The sequence below is a fragment of the Microtus pennsylvanicus genome, chromosome 1, assembly GCF_037038515.1.
Source record: "Microtus pennsylvanicus isolate mMicPen1 chromosome 1, mMicPen1.hap1, whole genome shotgun sequence".
NCBI classification, from domain to species: domain Eukaryota; kingdom Metazoa; phylum Chordata; class Mammalia; order Rodentia; family Cricetidae; genus Microtus; species Microtus pennsylvanicus.
The window spans coordinates 78,009,123-78,029,463 of record NC_134579.1 but is presented as its reverse complement, the minus strand read 5'-3'; the positions used below and the strand labels follow the sequence as shown (position 1 = coordinate 78,029,463).

Here is a 20,341-nt window from a genome sequence, read left to right as displayed (position 1 = left end):
TTTTTCAGGTAGTGCTTACTGGTCATTGAGGCATGAAGGAGTCATGGAGAATTGCTGAGTCTTGGCACTGGGAGAAGTGGGGAGAACACTTGGTAAATGTGTAGCCTAACGTAGAACCATCAAAACAGAGGGGTGCTGGAGAGACATTTACACTTGGCATCATGTAGCAGATCAGAGTCCCTGAAGATGGCCCAGGAGAAACTGCCAGTCAAAGGGCAGCCCAGTCTCAGCAGGAGACTGCAGCATTTTGGAGGCACCAATACCTTGAACGAACCACCAAGAACAGCAGCGTCTGTGGGCAGAAGCTGGCTTGGCCTCTGATACCGGCTACCTGTGCAAGTCAAGCCCTTCGAGATTTAAGGTCCCAAAGGCCTGCCATTGATCTTCACGATGTTTGGCTTTGGTTTTGCTTTGATATGATTGTGACAGTACCTGGTTCTTCCCTCTTAGAGTAAGAAAGTACTTAGCTTTCATTTTATTTTTATTTTACAGGAGCCCATAGTTAAGAGGCTTTGGAATTTTATAGATATTTGGAATTTCAGAGAGACTTTGGATATTTTAAAGAAACTGAATTTTTTTAAATATTGAAAATTTGAAGAACTATGGGACCCTTAAAAGTTGGAATAGTTTACATTGTGATATTGATATTAATATGAAATCTTAGAGACAACAGAAAAGGGAAACATTGTGGTTGGACAGTGGGGTATCGCCGTGTCCAGCTGACACAGGATCTATTGTGTTCATTAGTTTCCTGTCAACTTGGCACAAGCAAGAGTCATTTGGAGATGGGGAACCTCCACTGGGAAAATGGTCCCACCAGACTGACATGTAGACAAGCCCAAGCTGCATTTTCCTGATTGGTGATTGCTGTAGAATGGATGGTGTCACCACTGGGCAGGTTCCTGGGAGCTAAAAGAAACAGGCTGAGCAAGCCATGAAGAGGAAGGCAGTAAGCAACCCTGTCCTCTGCTTTACTTCTTGCCTTGAGTCGCTGCCTTGACTCCTCTGAATGATGGACTGCACACTGTAAGCTGAAATAACCCTGTCCTCCAAATGTTGTATTTGGTCATAATCTTTTACCACAGCAATTGAAGCCCTAACAAAGACAGAATCCAGCAACACGCATGGATCAGATAGTTCACCGCCTGGGAAAGTAAGTCGTTGAAGGAAGATGGCAGGAAATACGAGCTAAAGGAGCCAAAGGAGAATTTGGTGAGGGACCTCAAAGGTCAACCGTCTGAGAAAGTCCCTGGATGCAAGAGCTGGCCAACAGAGCCAAGACGGACAGTGTACCTTAAGATGCTGCAGTGTGAATTAGGCCAGTAAAAAAGGAGAAGGGTTGGAACAGGTCACTCCCCCAATGCCAGTGACCTTGCCTATAACTGTGTGTAGAAATTTCCTCTAAATTGAGACACTGTGTACTAGACAGAGGACTCTTAAGACTTAGAAAGTAGGGGTGGAGAAAAAAATTGTCTTTGATTATGCTCCAGTCCCAGTTCTGATTGTGACTCAGATGTGATCTGGGCCACTTCCTAATGTCTCTAAGCCTTGATCCCTCAGACTAGAGATAAAAGGATGGTATCTCAGGAGGTAGAGATAAAAGGATGGTATCTCAGGAGGTAGAGATAGAAGGATGGTATCTCAGGAGGTAGAGATAGAAGGATGGTATCTCAGGAGGTAGAGATAGAAGGATGGTATCTCAGGAGGTAGAGATAGAAGGATGGTATCTCAGGAGGTAGAGATAAAAGGATGGTATCTCAGGAGGTAGAGATAGAAGGACGGTATCTCAGGAGGTAGAGATAGAAGGATGGTTCTCAGGAGGTAGAGATAGAAGGACGGTATCTCAGGAGGTAGAGATAGAAGGACGGTATCTCAGGAGGTAGAGAAAGAAGGATGGTATCTCAGGAGGTAGAGATAGAAGGACGGTATCTCAGGAGGTAGAGAAAGAAGGATGGTATCTCAGGAGGTAGAGATAGAAGGATGGTATCTCAGGAGGTAGAGATAAAAGGATGGTATCTCAGGAGGTAGAGATAAAAGGATGGTATCTCAGGAGGTAGAAATAGAAGGACGGTATCTCAGGAGGTAGAGATAGAAGGATGGTATCTCAGGAGGTAGAGATAGAAGGATGGTATCTCAGGAGGTAGAGATAGAAGGATGGTATCTCAGGAGGTAGAGATAGAAGGATGGTATCTCAGGAGGTAGAGATAGAAGGATGGTATCTCAGGAGGTAGAGATAGAAGGATGGTATCTCAGGAGGTAGAGATAGAAGGATGGTATCTCAGGAGGTAGAGATAGAAGGATGGTATCTCAGGAGGTAGAGATAGAAGGATGGTATCTCAGGAGGTAGAGATAGAAGGATGATATCTCAGGAGGTAGAGATAGAAGGATGGTATCTCAGGAGGTCCTAGTTCCATCCTGGAGGGAGGCAGGAGTAAGGAAAAGGCTACACTAGAAGGAGAAAGAAAACACAGGGGAGGGAACGTAGACCGAAATCCTGAAAACCACACTTGTGAGTGTCTGTTCTCCAACACAAGCAACTGCCATCTTGGGGCATTCAGCTGCACCCCTGCAAAAACCATCCAGTTGGGATTGCTGATGGTTTACACCCCCCAAATGGAGGGGTGGAGGGGGCATGAGACTCTCACCTGAGTATTGCACCCTTTGTCATGGCCTGTTGAGTACAACTCTGCCTTAATTGGTGAGGACTATGGAAAAGCCCTTGTCCCTTCTGGGAAAGGTTTTTCAGGTACACTCTGTGAGAAGGGACACCCCTGTAAGTAACCCCTCACCTAGGCTCTGTAAGGGAGCAAAGGGTGAACTTTGGTGGAATCATGCCTTGGTTTATTGTCGGGACCTTAGAAGGAGGGAATATGTTGCTTATGTCTCCCCAGGAAGGGACTTTAGCAATAACACTGTTTCCCAGATAATGTGCAGGTGGTGGGCTCTCGCTGGGTGAGTTTCCCACTGGGCTCCAGAACTCCCCAACTCTGAAGTTCCTGGGCATGCCAGTGAAATATGACATGGGGACAATGAGATAGAGAACAAGGTATTTATTGAGTATTGGGCACAGGAGGGGAGGGGACAAAATAGACCTTTATTCTGGCACTTCAGATCCAGGCCCCTGAGGCTTCAGGGAGGATCATGGTCTAGGAACATTGAACAGGTGACACGCTCTTCTCCACAGTGTTCCCTTCATGGGTGACCTGGCAGCTGTATCTGCTGTGAGGTGTCCACTGGTCAGAGGTCAGTGTCAGGTAGCTGCTGGCCATGTACTTGTTGTTAATCTGCTTGGAAGGCTGGGTTGTCTCTATACCCTGCGTGACAGGGATCCCATCCACTTTCCAGTTCACCGTCAAAGTGCCTGGGTAGAATTCGCTCACCAGACACACCAGTGTGGCCTTGCTGGTGGCCTGGAGATCCTTCAGGGAAGGCAGAAACAGCGTGACCAAGGGGTCAGACTTGGGCTGACCTGTGCAGATAGAGAAGGGGATGAGAGATGTCCCTGGAGAGCCCAAGTGACAGGGAAGCACCCTTCTCCTGTCAGGAGCTCTATGGCCATTCATGATACCATCAAGAGTTCTATCCTGGGACCCTGCTTCCTTATTCTTTTCCGTCCACTCAAGTCCCCTAGAGAGCAGACAGCCTGGTACCGTATTAGGTACCCAGCTCCAGCCCCTTGCAATCTCAGCTTCCCCACTGGGCCTGATGCTGACTCTGCTCCTCTCTCGCAGTAGCTAGAATCTGAATTGGGACCTGACACTGACCTCCTGTACATCCGTCCACTCTGATTCAGCCCCGCCAATTCCTTTACTTCTCTGGTACTCAGAGCCTCCCTTATGAACTGGAATACTCTTTTATTCTGGGAGCTTGGTCCTGGGGAGTAGATCTTGAGGTGTACCTGCTATCTAAGGGCTCTGAAGCCTGGGCTCCAGACTCCATTCAGATGTCTCACCAAGGATTAGATTCTGTCCAGAAAAACCCTAGGAACTGACATTTTGTGCACAGTGGTTACCTAATCACAGGACCCTGCATTGGCTGTGTTCCTGGGGCTCCATCTCCCAGACTATGATGATAACAACTCCCTGAGCACCCCCAGAAGTCTCTGGTGACTCCTGATTTCATTTGGCATCATTTGCTCCCTCCTTCTTCATCTAAGTCCAAGGATAACTGAGGAAGAAGGACAAGAGAAACACCTCGCCAAGTCAGCGACCAGGCCCCAAGCCTGAGAGAGCCCAGGAGCAATTGACAGTCTACATTCTTTTTCCTAGTAAGCATCCTGGGAGGACCAGGTTCTAGTTATCTTGCCATCCTGAGCCTTTGTGTGTCCCTGTGACCTTGTAGGCCAGCCAAAAATTGGAGACCTGCAGCCTAGACTGAGCCAGATCCCTCTCCCAGCCTCCGCGGTTTTCCGCCTGGAGTGACCTTAGCTCTAAAGGCTGGGTTCATGGCACTAGCCAGATAGATGGTCATACTCTGTGGCCTTCTCAATTTGGATACACATCTGGGCCTCAATTCAGATGCTGGGGTCTAGCGGTCTTTAAGACCTGAAAACCCAGCCTTTGAATCCTGTCGGGGATCTATCTCAAAAGAGTAAATGAAGTTATTGGGATCCTTCCTGTGGTTTACCCTAAGACTGCTGCCTCTCCCTCACCCACAGAAAACAGTACAAGTCAGAGTAAGGCTAGGGAAGGCAGATGGGAAGAACTCCCTGGAGGGAAAGCAGACTTTTCTGAGACAGTCGGACCATGAAAGCTGCTTACCTAGGACTGTGAGCTGGGTGCCACCACCAAAGACCAACGTTGACTGGGGCTCAGGTGAAAACCCACGGAGCCAGCACCTGGGGCCTGTGCCCCGTTGGATGGTCTGGAACAGGAACCTGTTGGGCAAGACAGGCACATGGTCACAGTAAATGAACTATGTCTTGGCAGAAAGTAGATGAACAGTAAGTATCCCACAAGTCTTGCTATCCCATCTGCCACTTCCACCTCTGAATTTTTCGGTGCTGATAGCAACACCAGGCTCAGAAGATGCTCAAAAAAATTTCTGGGTGGTGTATCTTCACTGGTGGAAATGGTGGAACTAATAAGTTCTGTGTGTGTGTGTGTGTGTGTGTGTGTGTGTGTGTGTGTGTGTGTGTACATGCTCATGTGCACGTATTTTGTTTGTGTTTTAACAAATAAAGCTTGCTTGAAAATCACAGTGCAGAACTAAGCCAATAGAGGCCAGGCAGTGGTGGCGCACGCCTTTAATCCCAGGACTCAGGAAACAGAAGCAGATGGATCTCTTAATTCAAGGCCACCCTGGGTTACACAAAATTGATCCCGTTTTTTAAAAAAGAGAAACAGCTCACACAAAGGTGAGCCCAGCACTTGGGATCTCACGCCTTTAATCCCAGCACTAGGGAGTTGAATATAGGAGCGATACGGCTGAGCGAAGAGAGGGATAAAAGGCAGGAGGAGACAGGAGCTCAAGGCAGTCTAAGCATGCAGTCTGAGGATTCACAGAGATGGGATTGCCCCTTCAGTCTGAGTATTCGGGAAAAGTAAAAAGTGGCTGGCTACACTGCTCCTCTGATCCTTCAGCCTTCACCCCCTAATATCTGACACTGGGTTTTATTTATTAAGACCAATTAGAATTTGTGCTACACACTCGTGTCTCTTTTTACAGTGTCTGAGTCTCTTCCATACCGGTTTCTGGTGATCTAAGCCAAACCAGGACCCAATCACACTGCCCTGTGGGGATTCCAATGCTTTTAATTTCTGTCATGAGGCCTTCAGGTGGCTTGAAAGAAAATGGCCCCCAAAGGGAGCAGCACTAATGGGAGGTGTGGCCTCGTCAGAGAGGTGTGGTCTTGGAGGCAGTGCATCACTGTGGAGGCAGGCTTTGAGGTCTCATATATTCTCAAGACACACCCAGTGAGACAGAGCACTTCTTTTTGCCTGCAAGCCAAGATATAGGACACTCAGCTATTCCTCCTTGTCCACCTGCAAACGCTATGTCGCACCATGATGATAATGAACTAAACCTCTAAAACTGTAAGCCGCCCTAATTAAATGTTTTCCCTTTATAAGAAATGCTGTGGTCATGATGTCTCTTCACAGAAATAGAAACCCTAAGACAGAAATTAGTACCAGGAACTGTACCAGGCTGTGACAGGCCTGACCTGACTTCTGCTTGAAGGAATATGGACCTTGAAACTTTGGATTAGAAAAACAGTTGAACACTTTTAATGCTGCTTAAATGGGCCACACTAGTAGGAGCATGGAATACTGTGCTGTTGAGTGTGATTAGAACTGTGGGGCCTGACTCAAGAGGCTACAGAGGAGAAAAATATTAGTATGTGACCTAGAGACTGGTTTGTGATATTTTGGTGAAGAATGTGGCTGCTTTTTGCCCTTGTCCAAAAAGTCTGCCTGAGGCTAACGTGAAGAATTTTTGAATTAATTTCATTGGCAGAGGAAACCCCCAAACAACCTAGTATTGACTCTGTTGTGTGGTTATTAGTGTTAACTCTGATGAAGATTTGTAAAGAAAAGGAGCAAGCTGAGCAAATAAAATACAAAATGTACAGATTGAAAAATGGGTACCAGGAAGTATAATAGAGCTAAACCCTGTGTTTAAGGAAAATAAAAAGATTAAGAAATGGAATAAAGGAAGTGGTGACCTCAGGGCAAGAACAAAAACAAAAAAGAGCCCAAGTGCCCAGGCTAGGATATGAGTGTCTTTCCTGATCACAGGTGTCTTGAATGAGATGCCATGGAGCCACCAGAGGGGAAAGATGCGAGCTGCCAGCTGGAACCTTGCTGGTAGGCCACGAGCCTTGTGATAAAATATAAAATAATGAAAATGGGTTAAATTAAGTTGTAAGAGCTAGCCAATAAGAAGCTAGAGCTAATAAACCAAGCAGTGACTTAATTCATACAGTTTCTGTGTGGTTATTTCAGGTCCAAGTGGCTGGGAACAAACAAGAGGCCTCCTACAACAAATTGGTGCACCAACGTGGTCAACTATATCTATATGAAATCTGAGAAAGCTTAAAAAGGAATAAAAAAAACAGAATTAAGCGTGGTTTGGTAGTGGTATTTTCTCAGATGGGTTCTGTTTGCTAGAAGCAAGCAGAGGCATTATTCCTTTAAGAAAAAAATGCATGGTTTTGAAACAGTGGCTTTCTGGGCTGAATGGCTCTAACTCTTTCAGGAGGTCTGGCTACAGAGCAGTTAAATGGGTTCTGTGAGCAGAGTGCTGCAACTTGCTTAATGGCAACATAGACCCATTGTGTGTCTAAAAATGGGGCAACATGGCTTTCAGAGGCAGCAAACAGCTCCGCCATGTCTAACTGGACAGAGCAAGCAGGTGGTGCTGTGTTGGCCCTAGCCATGCCTGCTTAGCAATTGACAAAAAGGCACTTCTGGTCAGAAAATAATTACAGATACACAATAGGACAGATTCAGACATAAAAGACCTCTAAACAAGACACAATGTGTTTTAAAAATGTACATAGGCTTGGGAGAGAGGAAAAAGGGGGAAAGAAACATTAAATACAATATAAAAAGTACAGACAGTCATAGATTAAAGGAGTAAAGACAACAAAATAACTATTAAACTTGTAGAAAAAGTAATAGAGTAAGAAAAATTAGCCACATAAAGATGGAATATATGCAAAGAGTCTGGATTATGTATATTATTATGTTTTCTTTGAATTGTTTGACTGTGAAGGAGCTAAGTACAGAGAGACATTTTGTTGTATGGGCTGCTAAACTAAACCAACATATATGTTTTAGAGGTATCTTGATCTCAGAATTTGGGTCTAAGGATTTGTTCCTTTGGAAAAGAGGTTCTTCTTTTGTTTCCATATAGAATGAAAACCTGTGGATCCATTCCAGGCTAATATGGTTTGATGGACCAAGAGCCCCCAAAAGGTCACTGTGAACATCCCCAAAAATGATTTCACCCAACAAAAAGCAGGAAGAAGTTTGGAGAGAACTAAAATCATTCCCTAAATGATTGTTTATAAATGTTTGTTTACATTTAAAGAAGGATATGCTATAGAGATTTACATTGGTATGAATCTTGGTTTATTGATACAAATTTAAGGTCAATTTTGTTAGACGTATATTTCTGTTCTTGATTAAGGTATTGTGTTTGTGCAGCTCATTTAAAAATATAATATAGCCAGGCGGTGGTGGTGCACGCCTTTAATCCCAGCACTCGGGAGGCAGAGGCAGGCGGATCTCTGTGAGTTCGAGACCAGCCTGGTCTATAAGAGCTAGTTCCAGGACAGGCTCCAAAACCACAGAGAAACCCTGTCTCGAAACCACCCCCCCAAAATAAATAAATAAATAAATAAAAATATAATATAAATTAAGAAATAAAGGTTAATAGTCATCTATAATAGTCAAGCTTGTAGTCTTGTTAGCTAGATTTTCTAGATGTACAGAGGTATATTTCAGATGGATAGTTATTCTTTAAACCTCTCAAAGACTATAAAATATGGCATTTAAAATGTTTTAAGAACTTAGGACTTTTCATGACAATGAGACATATATGCTCCTGAGAGCACCAATTGCTTCAAGAGAAAGATGGGCATTGAAGAGGCTCCTTATGGAGTTTGCTAGCCATTTGGGCAAGAAACTGTTCTTGTCTGGACTGCTTGATGCTATGCTATATGAACTGGACAGGCAGGACCTACAGAGAAATGACTGCTGAACTTGCCTAAAATGAGACAATCCTTCAGGGTTCCTGCTTCATGAAAGAGTCTGTCATTCTGCAGGACACAGAAGAAAGTGACCGACAAACTACCAATATAGGAGAAACTGTCTTTGAAATTTCCTGTTTCATGGAAAAGTCTGCTGGATACTATGGGCCTATGCTGGATAATATAGGCTGAAGACGGGATACCCCAACATTACAAAAGAACTTTGGGTGACTGTACAGGAGGTGAGATGTCTCTGTCAATTCTAGAGTTTTAGAAGTTGTTTACAATGCACTTCCTATTTGCTTGGGTAATATTATATCCTTCTGGGGTCTTTGATGGAGTTGAAGAAAATATAGTTATAATTATGGTTTTCAATAGTTATGACAAAAGATAAGGTAGATATAAATATTGTAACTGTAATTCTTGCTTGACAACTGTTTTGTTATATATAATTTTTCTGTGTTAAAGTTAAAAACCTTCCTTTTTGTTTAAACAAAATTCCCCTCTGTATGTTATAAATACCATTGGTTAATAAAGAAACTGCTTTGAGTCTATAGCAAAGCAGGGAAGAATATAGGTAGATAGGGAAAACTAAATTGAATTCTGGGAGAAAAAAGACAGACTCAGCAGAAGCCATGTAACGCTGCCAGAGACAGACCCTAGATGGAACTTTACCTGGTAAGCCACAGCCACATGGAGATACACAGATTAATACAGTTAGTTTAGGATATAAGAGTTAGCCAAAAATATGCTTAAGCTATTGGCCAAACAGTATTGCAAATAATATGGTTTCTGAGAGATTATTTCGGGAGTCTGGGCAGCCAGGAAACGAACAAGCAGCCTCCTCGTACAACAAATACCCAAACTCATTGTATCCAGATGATAATGACCCTGACTCCATGAGTTCTTTCTATCTTTGAAACAACCATGACTCTTCTTCTACCTTATAAATCACTTCTACTATTAGGAGTAGTTAAGTTTTTATGATGCGAAATAACGTTTTTGCTTAAAATTCTTATTGCTTTAAAATTATAAGAACATAAAACAATTAAGCAAATATGAATGCAAAAATTGTGGTAAGATAAACATAGCAAGCCAGACATGGTGGCATGTGCTGGTAATACTAGTGTGTGAGATTAGAAGACAAGAGGATCATGAGTTTGAAGTCAGTCTAGACTATGTAGGAAGACAGTGTATTTTCCCATTTACACCATCTCTACCTGCTTTGCCCAATGGTGTAGATATATGCTCATACAGTTTTTCTGTACTCATTACACAATAACTTCTCATTCCCCTCCACCTGCCCCTTGTCACATTGACTGTGCCCTCACTATGAATCTACACTTGTGAGGTACTCTACGTGAGTGGAATCACTGTTGGTCCTTTGGGGTCAGGCTTATTTCACTAAACACAATGTCTTCAAGTTTCTTCCACATTGTATATGATTTCTGAATTTTGTTCTTTATTAACTAATACAAAATAGATTTCAAAGTGAATAACAATTGCAACCTACTATCGCCTACTAAAAGTCATTCAAAATTTGTTTCTAAGAAACAAAAAAAGTGATTCTTACAGCATAGCTAGGAGACATTTACTGGACCAGAGGATGTGCTGGCTAGTAATATATCAACTTGATCCAAGCTACAGCCATTGGAGAGGAGGGAGCATCAACTGAGAAAATGCCTCCTTAAGATCTGGCTGTAGGAAAGCCTTTGAGGCATTTTCTTAATTAATTAGTGATTGATGTGTGAGGACACAGCCCATAGTGGGTGGGGCCAACCCTGAGGAGGTTGTCCTGAGTTCTGTAAGAAAGAAAGCTGCTGGGTGGTGGTGGCACACGTCTTTAATCCCAGCACTTGGGAGGCAGAAGCAGGCAGATCTCTGTGAGTTCGAGAACAGTCTGGTCTACAAGAGCTAGTTCCAGAATAGGCTCCAAAGCTACAGAAAAACCCTGTCTCAAAAAAAAAAAAAAACCTGGGTCGGGGAGGAGCTGGAGTGATGGCTCAGCAGGTAAGAGTACTGCCTGCTCTTCCAGAGGTCCTCAGCAAACACATGGTGGCTCACAGCCATCAGTAATGAGATCTGGTGCCCTCTTCTGGCCTGCAGGCACACATGCAGGCAGAACACTATAAATGATAAATAAATAAATAAATACATAAATACATAAATATTTTTTAAAAGGTGGGGGCTGGAAAAATGACTCTGGTTAAGAGCACTGGCTGCTCTTCCAGAGGTTCAATTCCAAGCACCCACATGGCAGCTCACAGTTACAGCTGTCTGTAACTCCAGTTCCAGGGGACCTGACACCTTCACACCAGTGCACATACAGTAAAGTTTAAAAAGAAATAACTGGCCAAAGAAGGCTGAGCAAGCCATGGAGAGCAAGCCAGTAAGCAGCATTCCTCTGTGGCCTCTGCACCAGCTCCTGGCTCTAGTTTCCCACTCTGAGCTCCTCTCCTAGTTCCCTTTAGTGGGGAACTGTGATGTGAAAGCATACGCTGAATAAACCCTTTCCTCCCCAAGTTGCTTTGGCCATTGTGTTTATCACAGAGGTGTTTGCCAGATTCTTCAGGAATGGTAACTTGTTGTGCTGTTGTGCCATATATGAATTTCAAGATGTTCATCTGTTTGCTTTGTTTGTGTGTTGAAACAGGGTCTCACACTGTATCCCTGGATGACTTGGAAATCTCTAAATAGACCAGCCTGGTTTCAAACTCACAGATATCTGCCTGCCTCTGCCTCCCAAGTGCTGGGATAAAAGGTGTGCACTACCACACCCAGTTCTATTTTTTTCTTTTTATGTGAGGGGGAAAAAAGGTGATTGAATCTTGATAGGGGTTACATTGAGTCTAGTCACTCTGGATAGTATAAACATTCATGACTGACATGCTGGCAAAGGCGCCAAAACAGTTCAAGGTGAGAATTACCATTCAACATATGGCTCAGACAAAGGAACAGGCACTTCCCTGCCTCGTACCACACACATGAACTGATGAGAGATCTCAGAATAAGAGCTACAACTTAAAAGGTGGGGTTATATGAAAACGAATGTGAAATCTGTTTACAAAAGAAATGGTTAGGACTCTTCCCCAAAGCTACATACCATCTACCCTGAACATAACCATAAAGGAAAATGACAATAAATCTGGACTAGGGGATGCCATGTCCAATTGAGGTCAATTACCACCCTGGAACTGAAAGTTAAGTGAACACTTACACCGTGGAAGCTAAGGTTCCCTAAGGCCTCTTTTCTATTTTAGTGCCCCAAATACTAGAAGCTAGTTTTTAATCTTCCAGGAAAACGGCAGTAAGAGTCAGGTCAAGGAGAAATACCTAATGATGCTAAAGCATCTTGCCAAATTATCCAGCCAAGATCGCAGTGTAGTGAGGACCACAGTCTACCATCACCAGCGCCACAGTGTCCTCTGCACAATGTCCCATCTCAAGTAAAGAACAGACAGCACCATCACATGCCAGAGGAGGCTTCCAATAGGGAAGACCAGGTTTCCACATCAGCATTGAGTTTTCTCCACAGAAGAAGGACTACAGGTTTGTGTTTTTCTTGTGTCATTTTGGTAGCTTGTGTTTTAAATGTATTGGGACAAAGTCTTTCTGATGCATACCTTCTGATGCACCTTCTATGATGCCCTCCACCCTGTCACAAGTAATGATTTCCTTACCTGAAACGCTGAAATATTTCAGATTTGGGGATTTTTTGCACATATCTGATCTGTGAGGAATGAGCCCCAACTCTAAACAAAGCAGTATTTATATTTGATGTTCACATCATACAATAGTCTGGAAGTGTTTTTATACAGCAGTCCCAGCGTGCCCACATTTTGACTATGAGGCCATCATACAGCAGTCCCAGTGTGCGTATATCTTGACTCTGAGACCACAATACAGCATTCCCAGTGTGCCTGCATTTTGGCCACAAGGCCAGTTACGCAATTCTCCATGAGCCTAGAGCCAGGTTTGCACTTGTGAAGCTTGGGAGTTTGGAACATTTTTGAGTAAATATGTTCAACCTATATGAAGGGTAATTTATAGTTTTGCTTTTATTTCTTCCATTTTCTTGATCATTTCTAATGTTTTTTAATTATGATTTAATAAAAAATCTTAATGTTTCATTAATTTTTTCCTTTGGCTATGATTGTTAAAAGTGGGAACCCATTCAGTAATCAAAGAACAAAATGTTGATAAAACAACTTGGATAAATCGCAAAAGTGGTAAACTGAGCTAAAGAGTACAAGTTCAAAGGTTATATACACTGAGATTCCTCATCTTTAGAAAGAGGAAATAACCTGTGATCCCTCCACCCCCTGATGAACATCCAGTAAAGCAGGCCAAATGAAAAATACACAGTGTTTCCCTCTGCAGAACGCAGCCATGGTTCAACTCAGAGCAGACCATCTTAATATCTGAGACAGGGTCTTGTACTGAACCTGGAGCCCACGGATTCGGCTAGACTAGCTGCCCAGTGAGCCAAGGGGCTCCCCGAACTTCCCTGTGCTAGCATTAGCAGCAAGGCTACTTCCCGCTGTTTGCATGCACGCTGAGAGTCTGAACTCAGGTCCTCGTGTTTGAGGGGCAACGTCTTCTGGACCGAGCCATCTCTGTGGCTCCAGTTTCTACTCTCCCCACCCAACACTGCCATAATATTTAATGGACAATTTGATAATTCTCTGAGAATAAATTTCTAGAACTACAACTACTGGCAAAGATGCACACACACTGTTAATTCCAAATGAATTAAGACCGTGGGACACTAAAATGATATTGGGCCATGGCCTTAATCCCAGCTATTCCAGACAGTGTAGGGTGGAATATGGCAAATTCAAATCGTGCCTAGGCTACAGAGAGTAATATCAGACTGGGCAACCTAGCAAGACCTTCTCTCAAAAGAAAAAAAAAGAAAGGAAAGGAAAATGGAGATGGGCTAAGGGTGTGGTTCATTGGTAGAAAACTGACCCACCATGAACAAGGTTTAAACTTAGTTTAAACCATCATCTGCCCAGAGCCCTCCTCCCAGGCAGATCCTCTCTTCTCACACCTCTGGCCTCAAGGGCCACCTTCCTTCCTAGTCACCCATTCCAGCCTCCAGTCCATGGACCCAAACATTCACCCACAAGCAAGTCCCTTACCTGCCTGGCAGGGCCCACAGACTAGGTCTGCTGCTTTTCATTGAAGCTTCAGAGCCCATAGCTCTGCTCCTTCGTGCTGAGCTTGGAGAAAGTACATGCTGAACACCACCTACTAGGCCCACCAGCAGCAACAGCAGGAGAACTTTGCACTGCCTGGGGATGGCACCCAGTGACTGTCCTGTTCTGAGTTCCATTGTCCCTAAAGTCCAAAGTTACCTCTGGCCCCACTTGCAGTGTAGGATTCCTGGCAAAAGGGCTCACTCCTCCACTGATGGCCAGAAGCTGCTCCAGAGCAAATGGATCTGTGTAGCCAAACCCCAGGTTGGCTCTGGTTTCCGCCAGCAGCAGGCACCCTCGAGTGCCCACGGTCCTCTTCTGCGGAAGACTCTCCCAGAGGGACATCTGAAAACTACCCTGTTGCGGTTGGAATATAAGCTCACACCTGCCTGTCTAACCCCATCCTTGGAGCTCTGGGGGGCTCTGCCTAACTGATATCCAGTTCCACGAGGACCCTTGGGTCTGCAGAGCAAGTCCCCAGAGCTTAGAGAGGCCACAGAGAGCAGCTGAACACCTGCCTGGCAAAACAAGAGTCTCTAGAGGCTTAATGCCAAGGAGGTGCGGTTGTAGCTCATACAGGGTCACTGGTGTCCTGAAAGCGAGGTTTGAATTCAGCAAAAAGCCATTGTTGTGATCCAGGGATTATGAGATAGTATTTAGAATGCTGTTTAATGCACCGTGTTCAGCACCCATAGATCTTTATAGATAACACTCTGTATCTGTAAAAGCATAACTGATAAACATTAGCTGCTCATGGTGGCGCCTGTCTGCAATTCAGCACTGGGGAGGCTGAAACAGGAGGATGGCGAGTTAAAGGCCATCCTGAGATATAACAAGATCCTGTTGCAAAGAAAGCATCGCAAAACAGAGAAAATGAAGAATTATACAGTAGTATATTACATGCTCATTGGATACACACCTTATGTGTGCATTGTGAAATAGCTTGAACTCTTGTTTTCTGTAAGATCAGATCACGTAAAGTCTACCCTCATCACCATTTTCAATGACTTATTAACTTCCTGTGGCATGGCAGAACTTCAGAACTCATTTGTACAACCTTCGCCCAAAGCCCATAGGCTTCTTCGCCAGCTGTGGGAGCTTTCACTTGGCCACGCAAGGCTCCCCCATCATCTATCCAGCCACACTGTGGGATTCTGTAACAAGCAGATGTCTTGCTTGTCCCACGAAGATTATGAGGGCCATAGTGAGCCCAGACTCCATGTACTCATGAGATTCTGCTTGGTTCCCTGTGTCCTCAAAAACTGACTGCAGACCCTGAGGGACAAATACTACATCTTGGAGTGCCTATGGTCCATCCAGACAAGGACAGGTACCAGAAAATAGAATGTGAGTTACCTAATAGATGTGAAGTACAGGGATGCTTCTGGTACAGCCTAGCTTTTTCTTAGTAGAGGCTCAGGGCACTGCCTACTTTGGGCTCTTTATAACTTGAACATTGAAGGAAGAATCCAAAAGGATATTGACTATGTTCTTCAATAAACCCCACATCCCTGGATTCATTGATGCCCCCTTGGAGCAATGCCAGATCTCCAGCCCTTTGCAACTGTTTTTTCTGAGTCCTGATCCTACCATGGCCTCTGGGCAAGAAGCAGCCACAAACCACAGCTTCCTGCAGTTATCCAGATGTAGCCATCAGACCGCGCCCTCGCTCAACACTCAAGATGTCTGAACACTCAAGATGCCTGACTCCTCTATTCGGGTAGAAAACTGTCTCCTCTTCAGGTACTTCAGCCCTTCTTTGGGACCAAAAATGCCCCCTTTTCTCTAGCTCCTGCCCATCTCTCCCCTCAAGGCTCCGGAGAGGCTGTCGGCCGCCATTGCACACCCACCTACACAGACTAATTTTAGGACAGCTACAGAACTGCTTTTTCCAGATCACACTTGTTGATGTTCTAAAAGCTTCCTGGCTTTCAGAATCCCTGACCTTCCGTAGCTCCCAAGACCCTCTCTGGGGTGGCTTCTGTGATTTTTGAAGGGCGCAAACCACTCTCCAAAGCCCAGAGGTTTCCAGGCTTCCTTGTATATGAGAATGATAATGTAGCAACCACTGGCAAGTACTGAGGCCAGTGGGATGAAGTCTAGTCTATGTGTCTATGTGGCTGAGCCACAGAGCCCAGGGACTTGGCCAAACATTAATCTGGATGTTTTGTGGATTATTTTGGTGAAATTAATATTTAAATCATGGACTTCAAATAATATAGATTTCCTTTTGTGATATGGATAGCTTCATCTAGCTCACTGGAGTACAAAGATGAAAATTCCCTGAACAAGAGGAAATTTTGCCGGCTGATGACTTTGTACATGAACAGCAACTCCTCGCTGGACTTCCAGTTCGACAGCCCCCTTCAGATTCTGAACTTGCCTTCTTTGAGCTGTGGACAAATATTCCTGAAAATCTTAATCTCTCTGCATGCATACACACACACACATTTTTCTCTATGATATTAATAAATCAGCTATGTCATCTGATATCCATAGAGTGCTCACTATAATCTCATCGATGGGCACACTGAAATGCAGAGGCTTGTACTGGTACACTTCCTGCCCAAGCAGGAAAGCATAGAGGGCCTTAAGTCCAAAAACACTAAGCCTTTTATGAGTCATGAATATCTTTGAAAATGTGAGGAAAGTCACCGAAAATCCTTCAGAAAACATATATGCCTCCATACAATGCTCCTTCTGACCTGCGGAGCTTCACAGTTAACTACACATGTGTTAGACTTGAAACCTGGGGTGAGCGGGAAGTAACCCCATTCACTTCAGCTTCTCTGGTGCACTGAACCCCAAACGATGGCACTCAGTGGCTTCAGGATTCACAGAGTTCAGTCCAGACAGACGTTTCTGATCAGGATCCATAAAATATAAGGTGTAGTCAAGGCTCTCTTGGTAGAGCGAATGACAGAAAGATCAAGTTCAAATTCCAGATAGAAGACAAATCTAGTCACTAATTCTGATGCCTCTGCCTCCAGCAGAGGCCGACCAGAACCATGGGTACAGATCTGCGGGAGTTACAGTGACCTGGGCACACTGACCCTCTGGTCAGTGAATGGGATGAACACCCACAGATAACCAACTCTGCCCTCCTCCCCTGCCCTGCCGACACGTCCTGGAAGAGATAAACCAAAACCCACGGCAACTGAGAATGCCAAAGCTGGAACCGGCCTGAGCAGAGCTAACAGCACAATTCTGAAAGGACTGCCCTTAAAGGAGACGGCTGGGTTGAATGTGCTAAATAAGATGTCCACCACAGGCCAGTCAGAGCTCTTCAAAACATCTATGTCAGAAACCACTAGGACACACACAGGTGTCGTGTGTGAATGCAGAGAAGAAAGCAAATACCTCTCCCTGACACCCACTCTCTCTGGTGTGGATGTAGTTTGCCCTCTAAAAGTTCATGTGCTCAAAGCTTTGTCCCCAGCGTGGCAATCCTGAAGATGGTGGTACCTTTAAAAGGTAGGGTCTTGGGGCTGGGGAGATGTCTCAGAGGTTAAAGGGCTTGTCACACAAGGGAGAGGTCCCCAGTCTGAACCCCCAGAACCACATAAATGCCCATCTATATAATCCCCAGCACTCTGAAGATAGAAAGTGAAGATTCCTGGGGCAAGCTGGCCAGCTAGACCAGCTGAATTGCTGAGGTCTGGGTTCAACTTCCAACCTCTATATACAACACACATACATCACACACACACATACATTAACATGTATACACAAATACACATGCAAAACAGAAGTTGAGTCTACTAGAAGGTGATTAGGTAATTGGGGCATTCACCTATGGAATGGTTTAGTAGAACCATACCAGAGGACTGCATGGCGATCGCAATACTTGTGAGGCCAATGGTCCGATAGCACTTAAAGGGGCAAGGTCCCAATATCAGCACAAGGATGTTAGACTTATAGAGCCAAGGGTTCCTAATGTCTGAGATCTGCACAGGGATTTAAAACTGCTAGGCCCAAAGGCTCTGATGCCTGGGGTTACCTGGGATGATAACATTTGTACAGCCTACCTATTTTTACCATTTAGTGATATTACCCACTTAGGGAGATAAAAATTACTAGAGACCGGCATTTAAAAAGCTTTCCTTGCCCAACCAAAAGTCCTATCCACATAGAACAAGAGTCCTCGGGCTGGATCTTCCTGCTGCCACATGGGCCTTAGAGGAGGAGGAGTGAATGGGGTGTGAGGAGAGGAAGAGAGGGAGGGGAAGCTATGTTGGAAAATTAACTAATTAATAAGAAAGACATCTCATACTCATTGATTGATAGAATAAATGTAGTGAAAATGACCATTTTTTAAATAAAAGCTTCTTGCCTATTCAAAAAAAAAAAAGAGTCCTCAACCAGCTGATTACTGACCATTGTCTTGCTCCCAGTAATACTCTTTGATTTAAAACATAACTGCCTAGAACTTCTCAATGCAGGAGACACAGCTCACCCACTGTCTTTCCCTAAGGAGTTTACTCAAGCCAAGTATGCTATTTCCACTCCCAAGCCTGGCTCTACGTCCACAGCAGCTCCTGTGCTGGCCCAGTCTGAAGCTGGAATCCATATAGGACCAAGAAAAGAAGTTCACACACCCAGGGAATATCACAAAAAACAAACAATATGAAATACCAAGATAATATGTTTCCTCCCTCGCAAAACCCACCCCCTAGTTAGTCCTACAGAAATGTTCTCCAAAGAGAATTACTTAGATAAACCTCAGCACACATAAATTAAGAGAACAATCATAAACTTGAACAAAGAATCTAAAAAGATTAAAGAAGACATTAAAAAACAACTTCAATGAACTTAAATGGATAGCAAAAAGCACCTAAGGTATGTCTACAGGTAAATAAAATGATGAAGATAATGCAAGACTCAAAAGCTTATTTAAAGAGAGAAATATTAAGAGTTCAAGCTGAAACAAAAATGGAACTGAAAACTCAATAACACAATCAGAAAGCTGAGGGGGAAGCCTTATAAGTATGATCAAGTGGAAGTAGAAGACAAAACACGTGAATTTTAAGATAACGTGAAAGACTTAGACCACACAAGCAAAGAATATGAAAACAATAAACAAATGAAGGAAACTTGTGGGAATTGTAAGATACCATAAAAAGACCAAACCTTCAGTTTATAGCTGAAAGAGAAGAATACAAAGTCAGTGGCATGGATCTGATCCTTCAACAGGATTATAGAAGAAAAACTCCCCCAAATTAAGGGGGAACATACACATGCAGATACAAGAAGCACCTAGAACAAAAAAGACAAGACCAGAAAAGAAACTCCCCATATCAATCAGGGGTCTCTAAAGGAACAGAACTGATAGGTGAATTTATATGTAAGGGAACTTTATTAGAGGGCTTACATGCTGTGGTCCTGCTAGTTCATCTTTCACTGTCTCCCAAGAACCCAATAGCTCTTCATTCCACGAGGCTGGATGCCTCAGTTTTTCCTCAGCATACATCAAAATCCTGAAGAACTAGGCTTGAATACCAGCAAAGGAATGCTTCTGTAGCAAGATATAAGAACGTGTCAGGGAGAGTGAAGGCCAACAGACAAAAAGCAAAAGCTTTCTTCTTCCATGTCCTTTAGATGGGCCCAAGTGTGGCCTAGGTTTAAGGGGGTCTTCTGACCTCGTATGATCCAGATTTAAGGTTGGCCTTCCAACTTCAAATGATCCAATCAAGAAAAATCCCTGACAGGTGTGCCTAGCTGCTTGGATTTGTAGTAAATTACAGATGTAGTCAAGGTGACAACCAAGAATAGTCCTCACATTCCCTACGATATTGTACAGTTAAAACACTAGATATAAATAATAAAGAGAGGGTACCGAAGGCTGCAAGAGAAACAGCGCAAGTCACATACAAGGGACACCTGTTGGGATTAAAGATGATTTCTAAGTGGAAACTTTAAAAGACAGCAGGGCCTAGAACAATATACTTCAAGTTCAAAAGGACCATGGATGCCAACCTAGATGACTATACCCAGCAAAACTACCTACCATAGTTGAAGGGGAAAGAAAAATATTACATAATATACACAGGCTGAAAGAATCCGTGTCCATCAAATCAGACTTATAGAAAATACTGAAAGCAATACTTCAGTGTGAAGAAAGGAATACGCACAGCTCACAGGCAACCATCATCAGAGAAGCCTCCTTCTAGAGCAGATGGGAACAAAAGGAGACCTGCACCACAACCAGAAAATATGCAGAGTAAGGAGACCTTGAAACTCTCAGCCCTAATGAGATGTCTCCATCAAATCCCTCCCCTCAGCGCTCAGGGAACCCTGCAGAAGAGGAGGCAAAAAAAAGTGAAAGAGCCAGAGGGGATGGAGGACACCAGGGAGTCAAGGCCTTCTAGACACAGCAGGGCAGTGCACATCTGAACTCGCAGACTGTGACAGCATGCACACAGCCTGCATGGGTCTCCACTAGGTG

At 44.1% G+C, this 20,341-nt stretch overlaps 1 protein-coding gene across 1 annotated transcript; it reads right to left on the bottom strand.

Moving 5' to 3' along the window:
* Nucleotides 1–3,146: 3,146 nt before the first annotated feature.
* Igll5 (immunoglobulin lambda like polypeptide 5) lies at nucleotides 3,147–14,033 on the bottom strand. The gene is made up of 3 exons (XM_075956194.1): nucleotides 13,840–14,033; nucleotides 4,761–4,876; nucleotides 3,147–3,469 (listed from the first exon to the last, which is right to left on the bottom strand). The coding sequence occupies exons 1-3, from the start codon at nucleotides 14,031–14,033 to the stop codon at nucleotides 3,147–3,149; spliced, it is 633 nt and encodes a 210-aa protein (XP_075812309.1).
* Between the last annotated feature and the right edge of the window lie 6,308 nt (nucleotides 14,034–20,341).